Genomic DNA, 20,706 nt, shown 5'->3' on the forward strand with positions numbered 1-20,706 from the left:
AATTAGCTATTATCAGAATAAATCCTTGATCTTGATTATATGTTCCAGTTTAGATTTATTGTTGTAATAGATAATGATACCAATAAAGTTCTTTGATAATGTATCACATTACCTTAGTTGAGTGGGAGAATATTAAAATTCTTTACCCATCTTCATTTGGTTGAAACTTGTGATAGGAACTTAAGAACACCTCTGATAAAACAAATCTAACCATTCACATGGATAGAAATAACTTATCAGAATTATGAGAATAAGATAGAAGAATTCTTGCAAAGTCTATTCGAATGACTTGAACCAAAATTTCTAATCCTCATAACATTTTATGGTATCTTGATTTGATTGCTTAATCTCTAGCAAGTATTTTACACTTCAAATACTAGACTGCTATGTTGTTGACCTAGTCTTAGAGAAACTTACAGTTTCAGACTAAGATAATAAGTCACAACGAGATATCCCTCAAAACAATAGTACAAGGTTAAAAGTTTCTAACCAGACATCTGCTATTGAGTGGGAGCCATCTGAGAAGTAATCAAATGGGGAACATTAGGGGACAATCAAGAAAGATTTATAAAAGTGACCTATATGTTAGATATTAAGGAACTATGCATTTGTGATCCTAATATCCATACCGACTCATTAAGATTTTGAGATGGTGGTTACTCTGGGGGTGGAGGAATCATTGTAGAAGAGTGTAAAAACCCATCTATAATAATTCAAGCTTCATCAGAGAAAATATAACTTTGTAAATTCGAAATTACCAGAAAGTTATTTTACTGAAGAATATTCTACACTGCATTATCTTAATTCCAAATTTTAAAATTTGAGAGATATGTCTTCTGTTTGTTCAGATGTACTTAATGGGCAAAAAAGATTTCAGTATCCCTTGATGAGTAAAGCATATAGTTAAGGAGGTTTCATGAGTATTATGAACCTGGTTCCAGAAATATGGGTGGATTCAAATATACTACACTTGATCAGAGGATCGAGACGAAAGATTGATTGTAATGCACAACTTGTTTTATGTTAGTGCAAGTGGGAGTTTGTTGGGTTTTGTGCCCTAAATAAAACCCATTACAATCTGATTAGTTATCAATATATAATTTTGAAGTGATTTATGTTTACATGTATGTTACATGTTTATGGTTTAATATATATATATATATTTAATATATGCACTAAATCAGTTAAATCCAGAACATATATTCATTCACAATTACAGTATTGTCAATACAGCGGAATGTGATTGTGATTATATGATTCAAAAGACTTAGTCCCTGTTCATCAGTGTTTTGGATTTACATTGATGTGATAATCAGCGATAAAGTATACTTACACTTGGAGTAAGTGTTATGTTCTTTCCAGAACATTGGTAAAGTATACTAGTTTCGAATGTGTGGAGTATACATTGGACTGGACCGATATTGAACTTAGATAAGATATTACAAACTTACCGTTGTATCTTTCCAAGTCAATATCAGAAGTTGATCTTAGATTAAGAGAATCTAAATCCTGATATGCTCAGGCTCAATCTCAGGAGTGCTATTCATGTTCTTTGATTTATTAGTTAAGCCTACTTTTGGGTCAGGGTGATACGTATATTTTGGGAACATGATAGCATAACTGAATGGGAGTGCTGAACATAAATATGGAATCTATAGCTTCTACTGGTGTATAGAAGTCAAGTGATGATTCCCTTCGAGCTTAGTTAAATAGAAGTAAATAGATGAGCTCTTGTTTGAGTGACTATATATATTAGATTACTAAAACATCATTTACAGGTAACTAAGTGTTTTAAGGGGCAAAATACATTGAGGGGTGTAAACGGTAAATTTGTCCCATCTCGATGTAAATCATCTATATAGAGGATCTTTTAATCACATTAAGATTATAACAATGGTTAAATGAGATAGCATATGGATATCGTGAAACATATAATATGCTCTATATAAGTCTGAGAGTGCAATTCCAAGTTCTAAGAGTGGATTCAACAAGGAATTAATAAGTTAGGGATTTACTTGGTAAATCAGTTCAACTTATTGGAAGCTCAGCAATATATGTAAAGCCCGCTTAGTTAATTTGGAAATTATCAGTTGGTTATGATTAATTATGAAATTATTTATAGCTATTTAAATAATTTATTATTCGGTTATTTATGTTATTCAGTATCTTGCATATTTTGCATTTCCGGTGTCCGGTATTTTGGAACTCGGCGTTTGGCTCAGTAGAAATCACAACTTAATATGTTAGTAGTTTGGGGACGGGTTTTAGACATTGGGAATGTCGGGAATGGCCGGGAATTTAGAATTTCCCAAAAATACCCCTTTAGTATGATTTTCATGATTTTATGGTGAAGGGGCAAAATGGTCTTTTTGCCCCATTAGTGTTTTGTCTTTTAGTGACTTTTTATTTGAAAATTAAATATTTAATTTTTAGTATTATTTGGCTGAAATAAGGGTTATGTAATGGGGGTTTAATTCATTTATCCAAAAATTTCAAAGTTTAGAAAAATTAGAAAATTGGAAAACCTCTCTTTTCTCTCTCTCTTTTTCGGCTGAAGGCTTGGGGTTCAAGGGCTAGTTTTCTTTCAATTTTCAAGCTAGTTTCATCCAATCTAAGTGTTCTTCTAATCCTTGGTAAAGTCTCTAACCTTTCTTGTTGTAATTTCTTGAAAAAATGATGAAAAATGATGATGCATGCATGATTAATTGAGGTTATTCTTCTTGTGTTTTGTTGATGTTTTCTGTGGTTCAAAGCATGTTTAATTGATGTTAATTGAGTTGTTTGAAGCATGTTAGTTAGGTTGTTCAAAGCTTTTAGTTTCTATGTTAAAATATGTGATTTTTGAATGAAATGGTTCTATTTGTTGCTGTGAAGTTCTTTGGATGTTCTTTATAGTTTTCAGAGGTTATTATATGCTAGTTTAAGTAGATTTAAGCTAGTGGAATGCATGTTTAGGTGGATTTGCTCAAGCTTGAGTTTGGAACTCAAAGCTTGAGCTCCAATGGTGATTTTTGTATATGTGTTTTACGGGTGGTTTTGAGGCCTTAGATTTGTTCTTTGGGGTGTTTAGAGCAGTGTCCGGAAAGTTTGGTACCAATTGGGATTGAATTGGTCGAGTTATGAAAATTTTAGTTGGTCGCTCGCGAGGAACCGGAATTCGGTTGTACATCCGGAATTCGGATGAGGGTTCGAATTTTCAAGAACCGGAATTCGGTTGGGCAACCGTTCTACGGTTGGGGAAAATTCGGGGACCACTAGTTTTCCTCGTTTTTATGTTTTAGGGGTATTGCCATGCTTTTTATTGATAGGAAACTTTTAGTTCTTAGTTTTAGTCCCCGGGAAGTGATTTAGCGTGTCACTTATAGCGTTGTGATTTTTATGATTTAGAAGCCGATGTCCGCCGCTCGGCTTCGATTCGGTCGTTGATCGCACACCCGAAATCGGAATCCGGGTAAGATTAGTATATCGGTATGCATATGTAGATTACATGTTTAGCGTGCATGTAGGAAGCTGCTAGATTACATTAGTTATGTATTTAGGCTTCGAACCATCCAACCCCGTCACGTCAGAGTGGAGTATGACCGGCGGAGTATGACCGGTTCGACCGTCAGCCGACATTTGGTTGGTGGTTCGGTCTATTGACCTATCCCGTCGGTACGGGCTGGAGTATGACCGGCGGCGGGAGTATGGCCGGTTCGGCCGATCGGGAGGATACTTCTCAATAGTACCGTCCCTATGAACGTTCAAAACTCAGTACCATGTTGGACATGGCGGTAGTGGCTCGCACCATGTTGGACATGGCGGTAGCGGGACTCGCATCGTGTTGGACACGGCGGTTAGTATTATGTATGATATTATTATGCTTTTCTTACCGAGTCCGTCGACTCACGGTTTATGTTCATGTGTAGGTAAAGGCAAGGCTATAGGCTGATGGACCGTGAGCGAGCTTATGAGATTGTACATGTCGGGGCGGTTAGGCCCGGAGCGTACGATCCTCGGGACGAAAGGCCGAGTTTTTGTAACTGGTCGTTAGACGACTTTTATTTTGATGTAACAGTTATACAGTTAAACTTTTGTAAATGATTTTATAAATCGGGATCCCGAGACTTTTGTAATATGGTTTATAAGTTTAATTAAAAAGCAAAATTTTAATTAATCACGTTTTTCCATAAACCTCGTTGATTAGCAACGAGCTGCACAGTACGTTTAAAAATCACGTAATACGTCTAAGATAGTTAGGGTGTTACAATTTGGTATCGAGCCGCCGGAGTTGTCTTAGAAGATCGTCACGACATGTACAATCATCATCGATTAGCTCGGTTCACGGTTCGGTAAGCCTTTATTGCTTTAGTAGTTTATTTTATTCGGTTATGAAAAAGAAAAGCCCGTTAGGAAGCATGTTAGTAGCTTTGATAGTAGAATAGGCGCATGTTTCGTTTTTTAATTTCCAAATTAAGCGGCATTAGTAAGCTCGCCTTGAATACGACCCGATATGCCAACTCTTGGTTTCGCGGGCGGCTCTAACTAGATGGACGCCGGGCGGACTACCGGGAGTCGGGCAACTCCGTGGGGTCGAACCAAGGACGGGGAGCTCGGTTTCCCCCACCGCAGGGGCCGAGGTAGAGGTCCCCGAGGCGGGGGCTCGTGGCGGGGTGATGAGAACCCGCCACAGGGCTGCCCGAGCTCCCGGCCGATCGGGGAGCCCCGAATCGGGAGTTACGGTTTGCGAGATGCAAGCCGGATCGAAGAACAAGACCTCGAGATTCGAGAGGTTGAGACGGCAGGTGCTCCTCAGTTCCGGTGCCCATAGTTCCGGTGGCACGCCCCTCGCCGCGGCCGAGATAGTGGTAGCGGCCCATAGATTGGAACCATTGTATGAGCGGTTCGGAAGCAAGCACCTCCGGTATTCTGGGAGGTCGGACGTGATGAAAGCCGAACAGTGGGCCGACGGTGATCACCAAGATTTTGAACTTCATGGGTGTCACCGTAACGACGCAGTGGTGTGCGCCACGTTTCGGTTCCGGGGGAGGACGCCACGGTATGGTGGGACATGGTGTCTCGGATCCATGACGTCACCACCATGACTGGGAAAGGTTCCAGGGAACTCTTTAACGCAAAGTATTACAATGAGGCGGTCGAAGCGCCAAGAGGAAAGAGTTCGTTCACCCGACCGGCGGGAGAACATGAGTGTCACCGAGTATACTACTCGGTTTGATCGGTTGGCGAGGTTAGCCTCGGGAATTGTGCCGACCGACCCGCAAGAAGGAGAAGTATCCGGGACGGGTTGAATCCCAAGATCGGGCATGACACGATGATCACCACGACGACGGCACCACCTATGCTCGAGATGGTGGAGAAGGCCTTGCGGGCCGAGGGCGCGGTGGGGTGCATGTCGAATCGGCGAGTACTCCGGTTAGTGGCGGGGCTCCTACCCTCTGCATCGGGCTATAGCGGGGGAGTAGTGGTTCGGCCATTGATCGGAGGAAGAGGGCACCCACGCTTCCGGCGGCTCGAGTCGAACAAGAGGTTCGGGGGAACCGAACGAGAGGAGTCGTCCCGGTGGTGCCGAGACCCGATTCTCCTACTCCCGAGTGCCCTAGGCTGCAAGAGGCACCATCGGGGTGAGTGCAAAGGTCGGGGATGCTTTCATTGTGGCATGCCGGACACTTCAAGAGGGAATGTCCCCGGCTGGGCCCGGAGGCACCGAGAGCTCCGGCGATACCCACTCCGACGGGGTATTCGCTATCACGCAGGCGATGCGGATGCCGGCCCATCGGTAGTCACGGGTCGGCTTTCTATTAACAACTCGCTATATTCGGTCTTTGTTTGATTCGGGCTACACATTCTTATGTGGCGGCCGAGTCTTTAGTAAGTTGGGTAGACCCTTTGATAGATATGAATCGGGGTTTGGAACCACATTGCACAGCGGAGAATTGGTTATCTCCAATAGGTGGATTAGGTACATGCCGATCGGGATAGATGGTAGAGAGTTAAGCGGCGATCGATAGAGATGAGCTTAGTCGAATTTGATATTATTTTAGGAATGGATTTCCTATCTAAATATTCGGCGAGCATTGTAAAAGGAAGATGGTGGTCTTCCAATAGGAAAGTGAAGAACCGTTTGTATTTGTGGGTTCGGTTCGGGGATCTCGGATCCCGGTGATCTCGGCTATGTCGGCGAGAGAATTGTTGCACGGCGGGTGCTTAGGGTTTCGGCGTGGTGGTGGACACCACTCGGCCGGACACCATTCGGCCGAGAGGACATCGAGTGGTTCGGGGGAATTTACGGGACGTTTTCTGAAGAACTTCCGGGGTTACCACCTCGGCGGGAGATTGATTTCGTGATTGACTTGGCACGGGGGTGGATCCGGTTTCCAAAGCCCCGTATAGAATGGCTCAGAACTTAAGGAATTAAAGATTCGGCTCCAAGGGTTGCTTGACATAGGGTTCATTCGGCCCGAGTGTGTCACCCACAGGGGAGCCCGGTTTTGTTCGTCAAGAAGAAGGATGGATCTATGAGGATGTGCATCGACTACGGGGAGTTGAACAAGCCGACGGTGAAGAATAAATATCCATTACCTAGGATCGATGACTTGTTCGATCGGCTTCGGGGAAAGACGGTCTTTTCTAAGATTGATCTCCGGTTCGGGTTATCATCGGTTGAGAATCCGAGAGGAGGACATTCCGAAGACGACTTTCGCACTAGGTATGGACATTACGAGTTCTGGTTATGTCATTCGGACTAACTAATGCTCTGCGGCATTCATGGACACGATGAATAGGGTATTCAAGGATTTCCTCGATATCTCGTGTGATTGTGTTTATCGACGACATCCTCGTGTACTCTCGATCGAAGAGGAGCATGAGTTATGCAGATGGTCTTGCAACGGCTTCGAGAACATAGACTTTATGCCAAGTTCAAGAAATGCGAGTTACGGCTATCTCGGGTGTCCTTCTGGGGCACATTGTGAGTAAAGATGGGATCAAGGTGGATCCGGGAAGATTGAATCCGTCGAGGGATTGGCCGAGACCGAAGACAAGTGACGAGAGATCGAAGCTTCTTGGGATTAGTGGATACTACGTAGGTTCGTGGAGGGTTCTCCAAAATCTCAATGCCTAACCGAGCTTACAAAGAAGAATCGGCGGTTTATGCGGTCGGATAAATGCGAAGCTAGTTTTCGGGAGAGCCGAAACGAGAGGTTGATTCTTGCTCGGTACTAGCTTTGCCCTCGGACAAGGAGAAGTTCGTAGTCTATCATGGCGCATCCAAACGGGGTTTGGGGTGTGTATTGATGCAAGCCGATCGGGTTATCGCTTATGCCTCCCGTCGATTAAAGGATTATGAACGGCGATACCCGAGCTCATGATTTGGAATTAGCCGCGGTGGTTTTTGCAGAAGATTTGGCGGCATTACCTTTATGGGGAGAAGTGTGAGATCTATACCGAGCCATAAAAGTCTCGAAGTATTTCTTTACTCGAGAAAGATTTGAACATGAGACAAAGGCGTTGGTTGGAATTAGTGAAGGATTACGATTGCGAGATCCTCTATCATCCGGAAAAGCCAATGTTGTGGCCGATGCCCCGAGCGAGAAAGGGTCCGGGCAAGTAGCTAGCATGGTTCGGATCTCACCTCGGCTAGCGAGAGGATATGGTTAGATCCGAAGATTGAGTTTGTGGTAGGTCGGCTTCACAACTTAACGCCGCAATCGATGTTGTTGGAAAGAATAAAGGTCGCTCGAGATGACGGTCCGGAGTTAGTGAAGATCGAGGTGAGGTATTGGCCGGTCAAGCCAAAGACTTTTCGGTGTCGAGAGTGGGATGCTTTTGTATAAAGCCGGGGTTTGTGTTCGAGCAGGTGTGGAACTTAGAAATGAGATCTTTGAGGAGGCTCATTCTACTCGTATTCTCTTGCATCCCGGCACCACCAAGATGTACCAAGATTTGAAACCGTACTTCTGGTGGAATGGTATGAAGAAGAATTTGGTAGAATTCGTATCGAGATGCCTCACTTGTCAGCAGATCAAGGCTGAACATCAGAGACCCGGCGGGGTTGTTGCAGCCCTCAACCCTACACGAATGGAAATGGGAGGATATTACGATGGATTTTGTGGTCGGGTTACCTAGGACCACGGGTTTGTATGATTCCATGCGGGTAGTGGTGGATCGATTTACGAAATACGCTCATTTTCGCGGTTAGAACAACATTTTCGGTGGATCGGTTGGCGAGAGCGTACGTCGGAAGAGATAGTGAGACTTCACGGGGTACGAAGTCTATAGTTTCGGACGAGGGGATCCGAGAAGTTCACCTCCAAATTTTGGCAAAGTTTGCAACGGGCAATGGGTACAAAGCTAAAATTCGGTACGGCATTCCATCCTCGGACGGATGGTCGGTCAGAAAGGACAATTCGGATATTGGAGGATATGTTGAGAGCACGTGTTATGGACTTTGAGAGTTCATGGAGTAAATATCTACCGTTGATAGAATTTTTGTACAACAACGGTTATCGAGTACGATAGGGATGGCTCCCTATGTTGTTGTACGGTAGGAAGTGTAGATCCCCTATCCCTTTGGGATGAGACGGGGAGAGGAAATACCTAGGTCGAGAGTAAGTTCAGCGGACCAATGAGGCAAGAGAAAAGATAACAGCTAGACTGCTTGCCTCACAGAGCAGACAGAAGAGTTACGCGGATCCGAAACGCAGAGATGTTGAGTTCCAAGTAGGGGAACATGTGTTTTTACGAGTATCTCCGATGAAGGGGATTAAACGTTTCGGGAAAAGAGGCAAGTTATGCCCTAGATTTACAGGACCTTTCGAGATTCTCGAGAAGATAGGTCAAGTGGCATATCGGTTAGCATTGCCTCCAGCCTTGTCGACGGTGCACAACGTATTCCATGTCTCGATGTTGAGAAAATACGTTTCGGACCCCTCTCATATACTCGGTTATGAGAGTCTTCGACTTGGCCGGACATGACCTATGAGGAACGGCCGGTGCGGATCCTGGATAGAAAGGATAAAGTCCTTCGGAATAAGACCATAGCATTGGTCAAGGTTCTGCGGAAGCTTGATGGGTGGAAGAAGCCACACAGGAGCTAGAGTCAGATATGAGAGCTCAATATCCAGAGTTATTCAGGTTAGATTTCGGGGACGAAATCTTTTTAAGGGGGGGATAGTTGTAAAGCCCGCTTAGTTAATTTGGAAATTATCAGTTGGTTATGATTAATTATGAAATTATTTATAGCTATTTAAATAATTTATTATTCGGTTATTTATGTTATTCAGTATCTTGCATATTTTGCATTTCCGGTGTCCGGTATTTTGGAACTCGGCGTTTGGCTCAGTAGAAATCACAACTTAATATGTTAGTAGTTTGGGGACGGGTTTTAGACATTGGGAATGTCGGGAATGGCCGGGAATTTAGAATTTCCCAAAAATACCCCTTTAGTATGATTTTCATGATTTTATGGTGAAGGGGCAAAATGGTCTTTTTGCCCATTAGTGTTTTGTCTTTTAGTGACTTTTTATTTGAAAATTAAATGTTTAATTTTTAGTATTATTTGGCTGAAATAAGGGTTATGTAATGGGGGTTTAATTCATTTATCCAAAAATTTCAAAGTTTAGAAAAATTAGAAAATTGGAAAACCTCTCTTTTCTCTCTCTTTTCGAGTGAAGGCTTGGGGTTCAGGGCTAGTTTTCTTTCAATTTTCAAGCTAGTTTCATCCAATCTAAGTGTTCTTCTAATCCTTGGTAAAGTCTCTAACCTTTCTTGTTGTAATTTCTTGAAAAAAATGATGAAAAATAATGATGCATGCATGATTAATTGAGGTTGTTGCTGCTATGTTTTGTTGATGTTTTCTGTGGTTCAAAGCATGTTTAATTGATGTTAATTGAGTTGTTTGAATCATGTTAGTTAGGTTGTTCAAAGCTTTTAGTTTCTATGTTAAAATATGTGATTTTTGAATGAAATGGTTCTATTTGTTCTTTGTGAAGTTCTTGGATGTTCTTTATAGTTTTCGAGAGGTGATTATATGCTAGTTTAAGTAGATTTAAGCTAGTGGAATGCATGTTTAGGTGGATTTGCTCAAGCTTGAGTTTGGAACTCAAAGCTTGAGCTCCAATGGTGATTTTTGTATATGTGTTTTACGGGTGGTTTTGAGGCCTTAGATTTGTTCTTTGGGGTGTTTAGAGCGGTGTCCGGAAAGTTTGGTACCAATTGGGATTGAATTGGTCGAGTTATGAAAAATTTTAGTTGGCTGCTGCGAGCAGATTCGGTTGTACATCGGAATTCGGATGAGGGTTCTGAATTTTCCGGAGGCAGGAATTCCGGTTAGCAACCGGGTCTGCGGTTGGGGAAAATTCGGGGACCACTAGTTTTCCTCGTTTTTATGTTTTAGGGGGTATTGCCATGCTTTTTATTGATAGGGAAACTTTTAGTTCTTAGTTTTAGTCCGGGAAGTGATTTAGCGTGTCACTTATAGCGTTGTGATTTTTATGGTTTAGGAGCCGTGTCCGTAGCTCGGCTTCGGTTCCGGTCAAGTTGACGCTTTGAAATCGAATCCGGAGTAAGATTAGTATATCGGTATGCATATGTAGATTACATGTTTAGCGTGAATGTAGGAAGCACCGCTAGATTACATTAGTTATGTATTTAGGCTTCGAACCATCCAACCTGTCACGTCGGTACAGTGAGTATGACCAAGCGGAGTATGGCCCAAGTTCGGCCGATCAGTGACATTTGGTTGGTGGTTCGGTGCTTATTGACCTATCCCGTCGGTACGAGGTTGGAGTATGACCGACGGCGGAGTATGGCCCAGGTTCGACCGATCAGGAGGATACTTGTCAATAGTACCGTCCCTATGAACGTTCAAAACTCAGTACCATGTTGGACATGGCAGTAGTGGCTCAGTACCATGTTGGACATGGCAGTAGCGGGACTCAGTATCGTGTTGGACACGGCAGTTAGTATTATGTATGATATTATTATGCTTTTCTTGCGAGGTACGTCGACTCACGAGTTTATGTTCATGTGTAGGTAAAGGCAAGGCTATAGCTGATGGACCGTGAGCGAGCTTATGAGATTGTACATGTCGGGGCGGTGCTAGGGCACGAAGCGTACGATCCTCGGGACGACAAGGCCGTGAGTTTTTTGTAACTGGTCGTTAGACGACTTTTATTTTGATGTAACAGTTATACAGTTAAACTTTTGTAAATGATTTTATAAATCGGGATCCCGAGACTTTTGTAATATGGTTTATAAGTTTAATTAAAAAGCAAAATTTTAATTAATCACGTTTTTCCATAAACCTCGTTGATTAGCAACGAGCTGCACAGTACGTTTAAAAATCACGTAATACGCCTAAGATAGTTAGGGTGTTACAATATAGATCCATGGTCCCCATTCTAGTTGAGACTATACTGTTTGTAAGACTCTATAATTGATTCATGATTAATCAATTACAATTCTAAAAGTTAGACTATGTCTAATTTGTGAATTCTCACAGTTTAAGGATGAAATTGTAAATAAAAGGGTTTCTAAGTTTAATTATTAATTGAGAGACTTTGTATGTCTAATTAATAATTATTTTAAATGACTATATTATTTAATAATCTATTTTAGTTATTAAATAATTAGTTTTGGCATTTAAATGGTTAGAATTGGAAAAATGGCATTTTTGGAGAAATAGAAATAAAATTGAGGAAACTGCAAAATCCAAGTGAGGCTCATATCACACCATGGCCGGCCACCTCTTTGCATGATTCCCAATTATTATTTTCAATTTTAATTGCCATGTAATTGCTAATCAAAGCCTAGCAATAATAGGAAAGTGGTGGATCACACTAAATAAGACAGTTAATCAATTACACAGTAAAAGAGGAAACTGTTTATTTGGAAAGTTGAGCTCTTCCCTTTTCCTATATATAGCCGCCCCCTCTCTACTTTTGGTATGCCTTTGAATGCTTTGATATTCATGCTATCATCATACACGAAATCAAGAGAGAAAAGAGAGAGAAATTTCGAGATCCTTTATGAGAGAGAAGTGCCCACACACATCATACAGTATACCTCAATCATAGTTTGGAAGACTGTGAAGGATCACATCCAACTGAAGGACATTCGGGCTCAGATCTTGATTATACTCTGCTACAGACAGGAATCAAGGGTTAGAGATCTGAGTGGAAGGAGACACTTAATTCCGCTGCCATGACTGTAAGTTATTCTTAACTTTTATGTGTTTTGTTTATCGTTTTAGAAGTTCATATTTAGGTTGTTAAATCAACATACTTGTGAGTAGATCTAAAATCCTGGTAAAATTAATTCCAACATAGTTTTCATATTAAAAAGAACATCATGATTACATTATGAAATGAGCAAACGAAGTTGACGAAATGCTCTCTGGCTACCTTAGCCCCAAGCATTCCAACTAACGATTTTCATGGCGAATGGCGAGGCTGCTCATTAGCCTGTGCCAAAGAAGACTAGGACGTTCCTCCACCAGTGAAAGTTCAGACAATTCAGAGATGGGTTCAACATGTTGGTGTGTAGTAGTGTTGGTTTAATCAGCCAAAGGAATGTCTCTAGTACGACATCGTTTTAACACATGGCGAACATTTCCACCTGAAGAAACTAACTGCCTTTTAGTGGGTAGAGAGGACATTTTATTTTCTTGTGGAGCATCCATTCCAGGATAAAAATTGAAGTTGGAATTAGCATTACTGTTAGTTGGTGTTGTTGTGATAGCAGTAGATGTTGTTGTGATTGGAGATGTAGTGGATAATGAAGTCGTAGAGGAAGAGATGGTACTTGGTTGCGTCATATAAAGAGACTGGCAATACTACTAATTGAACATGAGAAAAACTAGGAGGATGTAATGATCTTAAAGAAGCAACACCAGAATCGGTAGTTGATACTGAAGCATGGGTGTTTATAGTAGTAGGAGAAGCATTCGAGTTAATATGTTTAGTGCTCATTAAATTTGAAGCATTAGTAGCAACCATAGTGAGAGATTCACCATCAGAAGGAGTAACCCCTTTGTCCTTGATAGAACCATTAAAACTATTAGAAGGTAATAAATTATAAGAGTTGAAGGCAATTTGTGGAGAAACAATTGATGAAGATAAACCATTAACTACTAATATGGCTTTACCCTTCTCACGTGGAGTAACTGAAGGAGGAAGAACAAGTGTCTGTCTCGGGTGTGAAAGAATTGGAGAGATATAATTTCAAACAAGCCTAGTAATGAATGGCCAAGGCCCTGCCTTTGAGAAGTCTTGCCAGTAGTGATCAAAATTAGATTTCGGCAATGGAACACCCTCCATCCAAGGACCATAAGGGAAGGATGGCTCAATACCTACTTCATCATATTTCTCTAAAAAGAGAATGCACTTGTCAAAAATTTGCTAACCGCTCATAACGATAATCAATCCAAAATTCATCATCAAGCCAAGGAAGTTAGATCATTTGACCCTAGAGAAGTGGTTGAGAAACATCAATCCCCACACGCACCCTTAGAAAAGGACTTAAATCTTCATTCAAAGAGTTTTCTTGTACTTCAATAAAATTTCTAAGCAGATCGCGAATCACTTGAGCAAGGGCCTCAAATTTACTAAAGAAAGGCATGAGGTAGATTTGAACCCAAAAAGGAATAATAGTCAGTCTCTATTGGAGCATTTTCAAAAACACTTGGAAGACATATAATTAGGTGCTGGTTATATGGAAATGCTAATATTCTTTAAATAATACCTTCTTTAAGTTACCTTCACATCTAAAAGTAATCATAAGAGTATCAATTTCATAATTTGAGATATCAACTGCAAACCTACCTTTCCAATGTTTAGTAATGAAATTCTTCAATTATATTGGATTATATTAGAAAAACTCTACAAAGCAAGGTTAGCCACTTCCCTTTCTTTTTTCGTAAGAGCAGATAACGCATCATCAAGAAGGTATCCATAATTAAACTAATAGCAAACCAAAAATAACATAACACTTGTTTCAAAAAAAAAAATAAATAAATAACATAACACTGAGAAAAGAAGGAAGAATGTATCTTTTCTTATAGTTATAGTTAGATATATGACATGAATTTAACTATTTATTTCCTTTTAACTTTTTTTTTTTAAAATACAAATTAGTCTATAATTATAAGCTATTAGAATATATAATATAATATGTATGTATATCTTGACTAATTATAATTAATGTTGATTAATTAGTATTTTGGGTGTTATGTTTTTTTTTTTTAAATAATACAAAATTGTAATAATTAATGTAATGTGGCTTTGTTTAATAGAAAGTAAATATAAACAAATTTTTCTACACAATTGTTTTATTTATTGTGGATGTTGATCAATGATCATTGTGTTTTTACAAGTAGAATTGCACAAAAAGGATTAAAGTGATCACCAAGAGAAGTGATGAGCTTAATTAAACCAAATTAAGCAAACATATAAATACACATCAACTTTCAAAATGGCTGAGCATCTCTTGTGGTGCAAACTAAATTGCTTTATTAAAATGATTGAGCTATTTGAAAATAATAAAACCATAATTTATATAAACACCTTCATTTAAGAGCCTCCTCGGAAAATCTCTAGTCTTCCTGAAATAGTCATAAATAATTAAAAAAATAAATAAGTTGGGTCTTTTTAAAAGTTTAATAATTAATTAATATAATAATAATAATACTTAAAAAATGTGTACAAGAATATTTGAACTTACCAGGGCTTCCCCACCAGAGACACAAGCAGGCCTTCTTGGTGGGAGTTGTTGATGAGGTGTTCTCTGCAAATACATGTAAAATTAATTCAGTAATAATATTTTCTACATTTATATAATTTTTTTGAAGTAATATATTCTTATATTGAAAACTCAACTGTTTTTTTTAGAAAAACAACTTAACCATCTATTTTTAAAACGTAGAATCTATGAATTATCATTTAACAAAACAAAAATTTAATTGATAATTTTTATAAAACATATTATTCAAAATAATATTTACCATTTTATTTGGTATTTAATATAATTTAGTATATAGTTTAGGCGCTTGATTTAACTTTGACATCTAATAATTAAAAATTATTCTAAAAAAAAAAAGGTTAATTAGGATTTTTGTCCCCTGAACTTTGACATATACCAAATCATACCCCCTGAACTTTTAAGGTCGTTAAAAATGCCCCCTGAATTATTGAGATTGTCGGATTTAAAGACTTTTGTCTAATTTCATTTAATTTTACTATTTCAGTGATTGTTTATGTACTAAACTATGCTCTCCAGACTTTGATATCTATCAAATCATGCCCCTCAAACTGTGACATGTATTAAATTATGGCCCTTGAATTTTCATTCATGTTAGACTTTTTTACTAAAATTGAAAAAAAAATCCTTAAATCCAACAATCTCAATAGTTCAGGGGTCATTTTTAACGACCTTAAAAGTTCAAGGGGATGATTTAGTACATGTCAAAGTTTAGAGACATAAATTATAATTAGCCTAAAAAAAAATCTGAAACCTATAATTATAATTAGTGGAAATTACATATTATATGGATTTTTATTCGATTTGTACAAAAATATATTTTTTTTTTCAAAAAAATAAATTATTTTATGAAAAAAATTAAAAAATGTAAGAAAAACAATATAAGATAATAATTAATTACCCTAAAGAGATTAACTGTTTTTCTCATTTTTTTCTTTCTTTTTTGGATTCCTTTTTATAAAATATATTTTTCAAAATATAGTCATAATAATTTTGTAAACTTTTACAAATCATAAAAATAAACATTTCCCTTATAATTATTTATTACCTTAAGTTTTGGCCGTAATGTTTCTACGGCAGCTGTAGACTTTTGATTCACACTTGCACCTTGCTGCTGTGCGTTTCAAGAAATTTAATTAATTTTCTAATCATAAATTATTTTGTTATCAAAAAATTACAATCAATTATAAACTCCTAGTTCGAAAGATATATATATACAATCTAGTATGACTAAGACTAAATAATTAATTCATTGTAACTAGTTGATCATTTTAGTCCAATTGAGACAAAGACAAGGCAATTTCATATGGTCCTAAATTACATGGGACCACATCCTTAAAACAAAATAACTTTATTATATATATTTACAAAATAAACAAAAAAATATTTTCTTATTATGTTAATAGATGATGTTATAATTTCATTATTTTTGGGGAGTTAATATATACCTTGCATAATGCCCAATCTGCAGAATCAAAGAATGCACGTTCATGATCCTATATATACCCACAAAAAAATTAATTAATTAATTAATTAATAATCAAAGATGGTAAATTAATATTATGGCATAAAAAAACAAAAGAATTAATATTTGAAAATTATATATTAATTTGTAGTCAACCTTTGAAATCAAAGGCTTCTTCTTTGGAACAAGTCCTCCATATTTCTTCCCCTGAACTGATCCTTCCTGTGAATTTTAATCCAAAATCTTAATAAATACACGATTAAAGAGGACTTTAATTATCATGATTTAGATTTATATATATATAAATCAAAGAAACTATATACAGAAGAAAACCATATAATTAATTAAGCTTCATATTCATATTGCTAGAGCTGTATGTCTTTGTAACACATTAAATAATTCAAAAAAAGAAAAGAAAAGAAAGAATGGTCCCTTATTGATATTTATAACATATTATAACACAGCTCATGATAATTTGATTTTTATATTATTATAAGGTATTGTCAATGATCAAGACCCACACTTTTGATTGGAACCAAAAGTATGTATAGTAATTGGCCAAAATATGTATAGTACATCTTATTGCAATTGGCCAAAGTTTTCAAAAATATAAAGCTTTCATATTATTTGGCAATCTATTAAAAACCAAACTTTTATTTGAAATTTAATAGAGCGGCCTTTTTGGGTCCCAAATAGGGAGATGAACAATGAATTAATATCCTTGTCCTCAATCTATATAATCTAATATTTTATTATGGCTAAAATTATTTAATGAATTTGAAACAAATATAAAATAATAATAAAAAATAGCCATATTGATTCATTTGGACAGCTAAGTAACATTAGAAATTGTATACTATGTAGTTAGTTTATATATGTACTAATTTACTCTGCCGACATTTTTGAGTAACTATAAGATTTAATTTTATTCATAAAAAGGTACAATTTGTCATCAATCATTATATATTTAGAGTAAGGATACATCTACAAAAATATCTATATATAAAAAAATTCTATCAAAAAACATTATGTATATTTTATTTACTTATTTAAATAACGGGATCAATTTAGCAAAATATAAATTGAAAAATCAATAAAGGACTAGAGCCTAGAGGTAGCCTATGCGAAATTTTAATATTTAAATTTTTTATTTACAATTTAGTTAATTTTTAAATATTTTTTACATTTATATTTTAATTTTGTAAATATTTTATAATCATACTTTCTTTCTTTGTATATTTCTTTTATATTATATTTCTTAAAAATTAATTTTTACTATCTCTTAATTTTTACGTTTATTCATTTCTCTAATTTTTTTCATTCTCGAACAAATTCATGAGTCCACCCATGTCACTACGTGTAATTTTATATTTATTTATAAATAAAATGTATACAAAAAGTTGACATTATTAGGAAGAGTCAATAACTCTATAATAATGAGTTGCCAAACATATACATAATAAATACACATGGTGATGGGAAGGTAAAACGTAAGATTTTATGGATGATTTTTTATTTGTTGGATAGTTATATAATGAGAAATGTTAAAAGGTATGCTTAGTACTATTTTACGCGTTAATATATTGTTATTGGTTTAACTAAGTATTGGGTACCATATATATAATAATTTTTAAAGAGTATCGCTAGTCAATCGCAAGGCGATATATCTTAAGAGTGTTAGGTACTGGTGCCCAATAGCAATGCTCTTATATAATTTATATGATAAATATAGTACTTCTAGAAGACAATCTAGTTATATGTCACTTATGACAATATAAGTTGTTGTCATGTGCGATCAAGTGGGTTTTGTTGTTGTTATGCCTTTATTACACCACCACCACCACAACAAATTAAAGTTAAGTATATGGCCCAACTAACCATTCTACATTCACAATTTCTATATATAATCACTCTAAACTACTTAAACCAACCTTAACCCAAGAATTAGTCTAACCATGCATTACTAATTAACTTAATTATTTTCTCCCTAATTAATATATAATCTTATATATATATATATACCTGGTGGTTTTGGGATGAGAAATAATCTTCACCTCGGTTGCAATCTGCCATCTTAGCTCTTCTGCCAGAAAATAATAATTATTTTCTTTTCAATTATGGAAATTATTACAAAGATATATAGTTTTTGCAAAATTGAACACAAAAGAGTGAAGAATTAAGAGGAAGAAGAAGAAAAAAACATAATTTTGTTTTAATGAGAGAACCTGAAAATAGAGGGATGAGGAGAGAGAAGCAATAAGAGAAACAAAGGAAGGAGTACTATAATGAGATGATGATGATGATGATATGATCACTCTACCCAATATATATACATATATATATATATATATTTATATATATAAAGCCAAACAATTTACAGCCCAAAAAATGAAACCAAATTATAAAAGAAAAAGGCAAAAATAATGAAAGAGAAAGAAAGGAAAAAGTAGAGATATTAATAAAGGGGAGATAAGGATCTTGGAATTACCTTGTGGAAGAGCAAAGTGAGAGATGCAATGGAAATAATTGTGAGAGAGGAAAAAATATATATATAAAAATTTCAAGAGAATGAAAGAATGAATATAAATATATACATATAAATATTTATGGTGGAGTGAGGATGGGAGATAAGAATTTATGTCTTTTTTCTTTCTTTCTCAATATGTATATATTATATATATATAGCTCTTATTTTATTGTTTTTACACAATCTCTCTTACTCAATCTCTCTCTCTCTCTCTCTCTCTATACATAATATAGTTCTCTACAAATAAAAATATAAGTCATAAAAAGAAGAAAATGTGGAAACTTTTGTACCTTATCTAATGTTACCCTCTTTGAGATAGGGAGTGGGTGAAGATGAGGTTAATGGTGGTGAACTAACTAGTTTTTGGATAAAGAAAATGCACATTCTATTTTTTATATATTTATCCAAAATATAACAAAATGAAATCCTAATAATAATAATAATATAATAATGGAGAGGAGAAGTAAATAGATCAGAAAAATGATTTAAATATATATATGTTATTAGCCGTTAAGATATCATTATCAATTGGCCCATGCCAAGCTCATAACGTACATATTCTCACGTGTTAATCATCCTCCATTTTTCCAATGTTTATAGATATAAAAATAAAAATATAATAGAAGAATAAAACAAAATTATATCTTCCATCCACCATTTTTCCCACCGACATTTTCTTCCAATTTTATTTGGTGTGGAAAAATTAATTTAGAACATTGATAATTTGTCATTTAAATGAAAAGAAAAAAAGAGACGAAAATTATATATATGAAAAAGTGCTTTATGTATAATTATTTTAGTATTTTTAACATGCAAGCAACTATATGTATTGTTGACAAGTTATAGACCCACAAAGGAGTGAGGTCGATCCCACAAAAATTATAATTAAGTACTTTAAAATTAAATCTTTACTTTTATTTGGCTATATAAAATTTGAAGAGAAAATTAAAATCAAGAAACAATAAAAACAGCGAAAGTAAGAAGCAGGTAAATTAATATATAAGGGAATTAACAACTAATAAAAGTTAGGGCTTTCGATTTTAATTGTATCTATTGATTATGGTTTAAAATGATTATATTTCTATTACCAAATTCTATGCAATAGCAGGTTTACTAAGGTAATTTATTGTCTTCTCAGATAAACAAACCTCAATTACATACAAATTTTATACTCTCGTGATAAATTAAACATGTAACAGGCATTAAACACAGAAACCCTATAAGCTATCCAAACCATATAGGTACTCTCGTCCTATATCGAAATTCGATTTTATTTCACTATAGCATAATCGACACTCACTTCTCAGATTTCGCATCAAAGTCGTAGACATTTAATTGGTGATCAGGCAATTAAAAGTAATTAAGTACGAATGAAATAAAATACATAGAAATTGAGAGAAAATTAAACCATATTAAAACCAAAAATCAATATAAAACAATCTCCATCTAGACCCTATAATGAACTGTTTAGCTACTCATGTTCATTGTATCAATTTCACAGATATTAATTTAGAATAGAAGAAGAAAATAGAGAAGAAAAGAATGTTGAAAACCTCGTTGAAAAAATCTTCGCGATCGATTTTTCTCTCTAAAATTCGTACTCCTTGATTGCTTCTGATTTCCTTCTAAATTGCTTTCTAATTAAGAGTTTCTGAGTTTTTTCAGCTCTGAAAACGTACTAAAAAAATTATTAATATTGTGTTTATATAGGCTAACAAGGTTACCTAATAGATACTAAAATATATTATTTAAAGTTTAAACTTAAACAAGATTAAAATCGCAACTCTATCTCTTTTTTTTCTTGCTATCTTTTTATCTTTTCTTTTTTAGAAATTTCATACTGCGACGACTGCTAATATTTTGGTCATAACTCTCTCGATATTGCTCGGAATTGGACGATTCAAGATGTTCCGAAAAGATGAAAAAGAGATCTAGAACTTTTATGTTTTGACTTTTTTTT

The 20,706-nt window shown here is 36.2% G+C and overlaps 1 protein-coding gene across 10 annotated transcripts; it reads right to left on the minus strand.

Annotated features, from left to right (window-relative positions):
* Positions 1–14,308: 14,308 nt before the first annotated feature.
* On the minus strand, positions 14,309–19,111 carry LOC115723352 (uncharacterized). Of its 10 annotated transcripts, none has more exons than XM_030652799.2 (7): positions 19,037–19,111; positions 18,242–18,299; positions 16,376–16,441; positions 16,203–16,250; positions 15,803–15,868; positions 14,719–14,781; positions 14,309–14,599 (listed from the first exon to the last, which is right to left on the minus strand). In XM_030652799.2, exons 2-7 carry the CDS (start codon positions 18,290–18,292, stop codon positions 14,591–14,593), a joined length of 303 nt encoding a protein of 100 aa, XP_030508659.1. In that variant the 5' UTR covers positions 18,293–18,299; positions 19,037–19,111; the 3' UTR covers positions 14,309–14,590. The 10 variants fall into 10 exon arrangements, with proteins under 10 accessions (XP_030508659.1, XP_030508657.1, XP_030508662.1 ...); XM_030652797.2 differs by having other exon boundaries at positions 18,242–18,302; positions 19,037–19,110; XM_030652802.2 differs by lacking the exon at positions 19,037–19,111 and adding an exon at positions 18,708–18,953 and having other exon boundaries at positions 15,803–15,865.
* Positions 19,112–20,706: the final 1,595 nt, after the last annotated feature.

This window comes from Cannabis sativa, chromosome 9, assembly GCF_029168945.1.
Source record: "Cannabis sativa cultivar Pink pepper isolate KNU-18-1 chromosome 9, ASM2916894v1, whole genome shotgun sequence".
Classification (NCBI taxonomy): Eukaryota; Viridiplantae; Streptophyta; class Magnoliopsida; order Rosales; family Cannabaceae; genus Cannabis; species Cannabis sativa.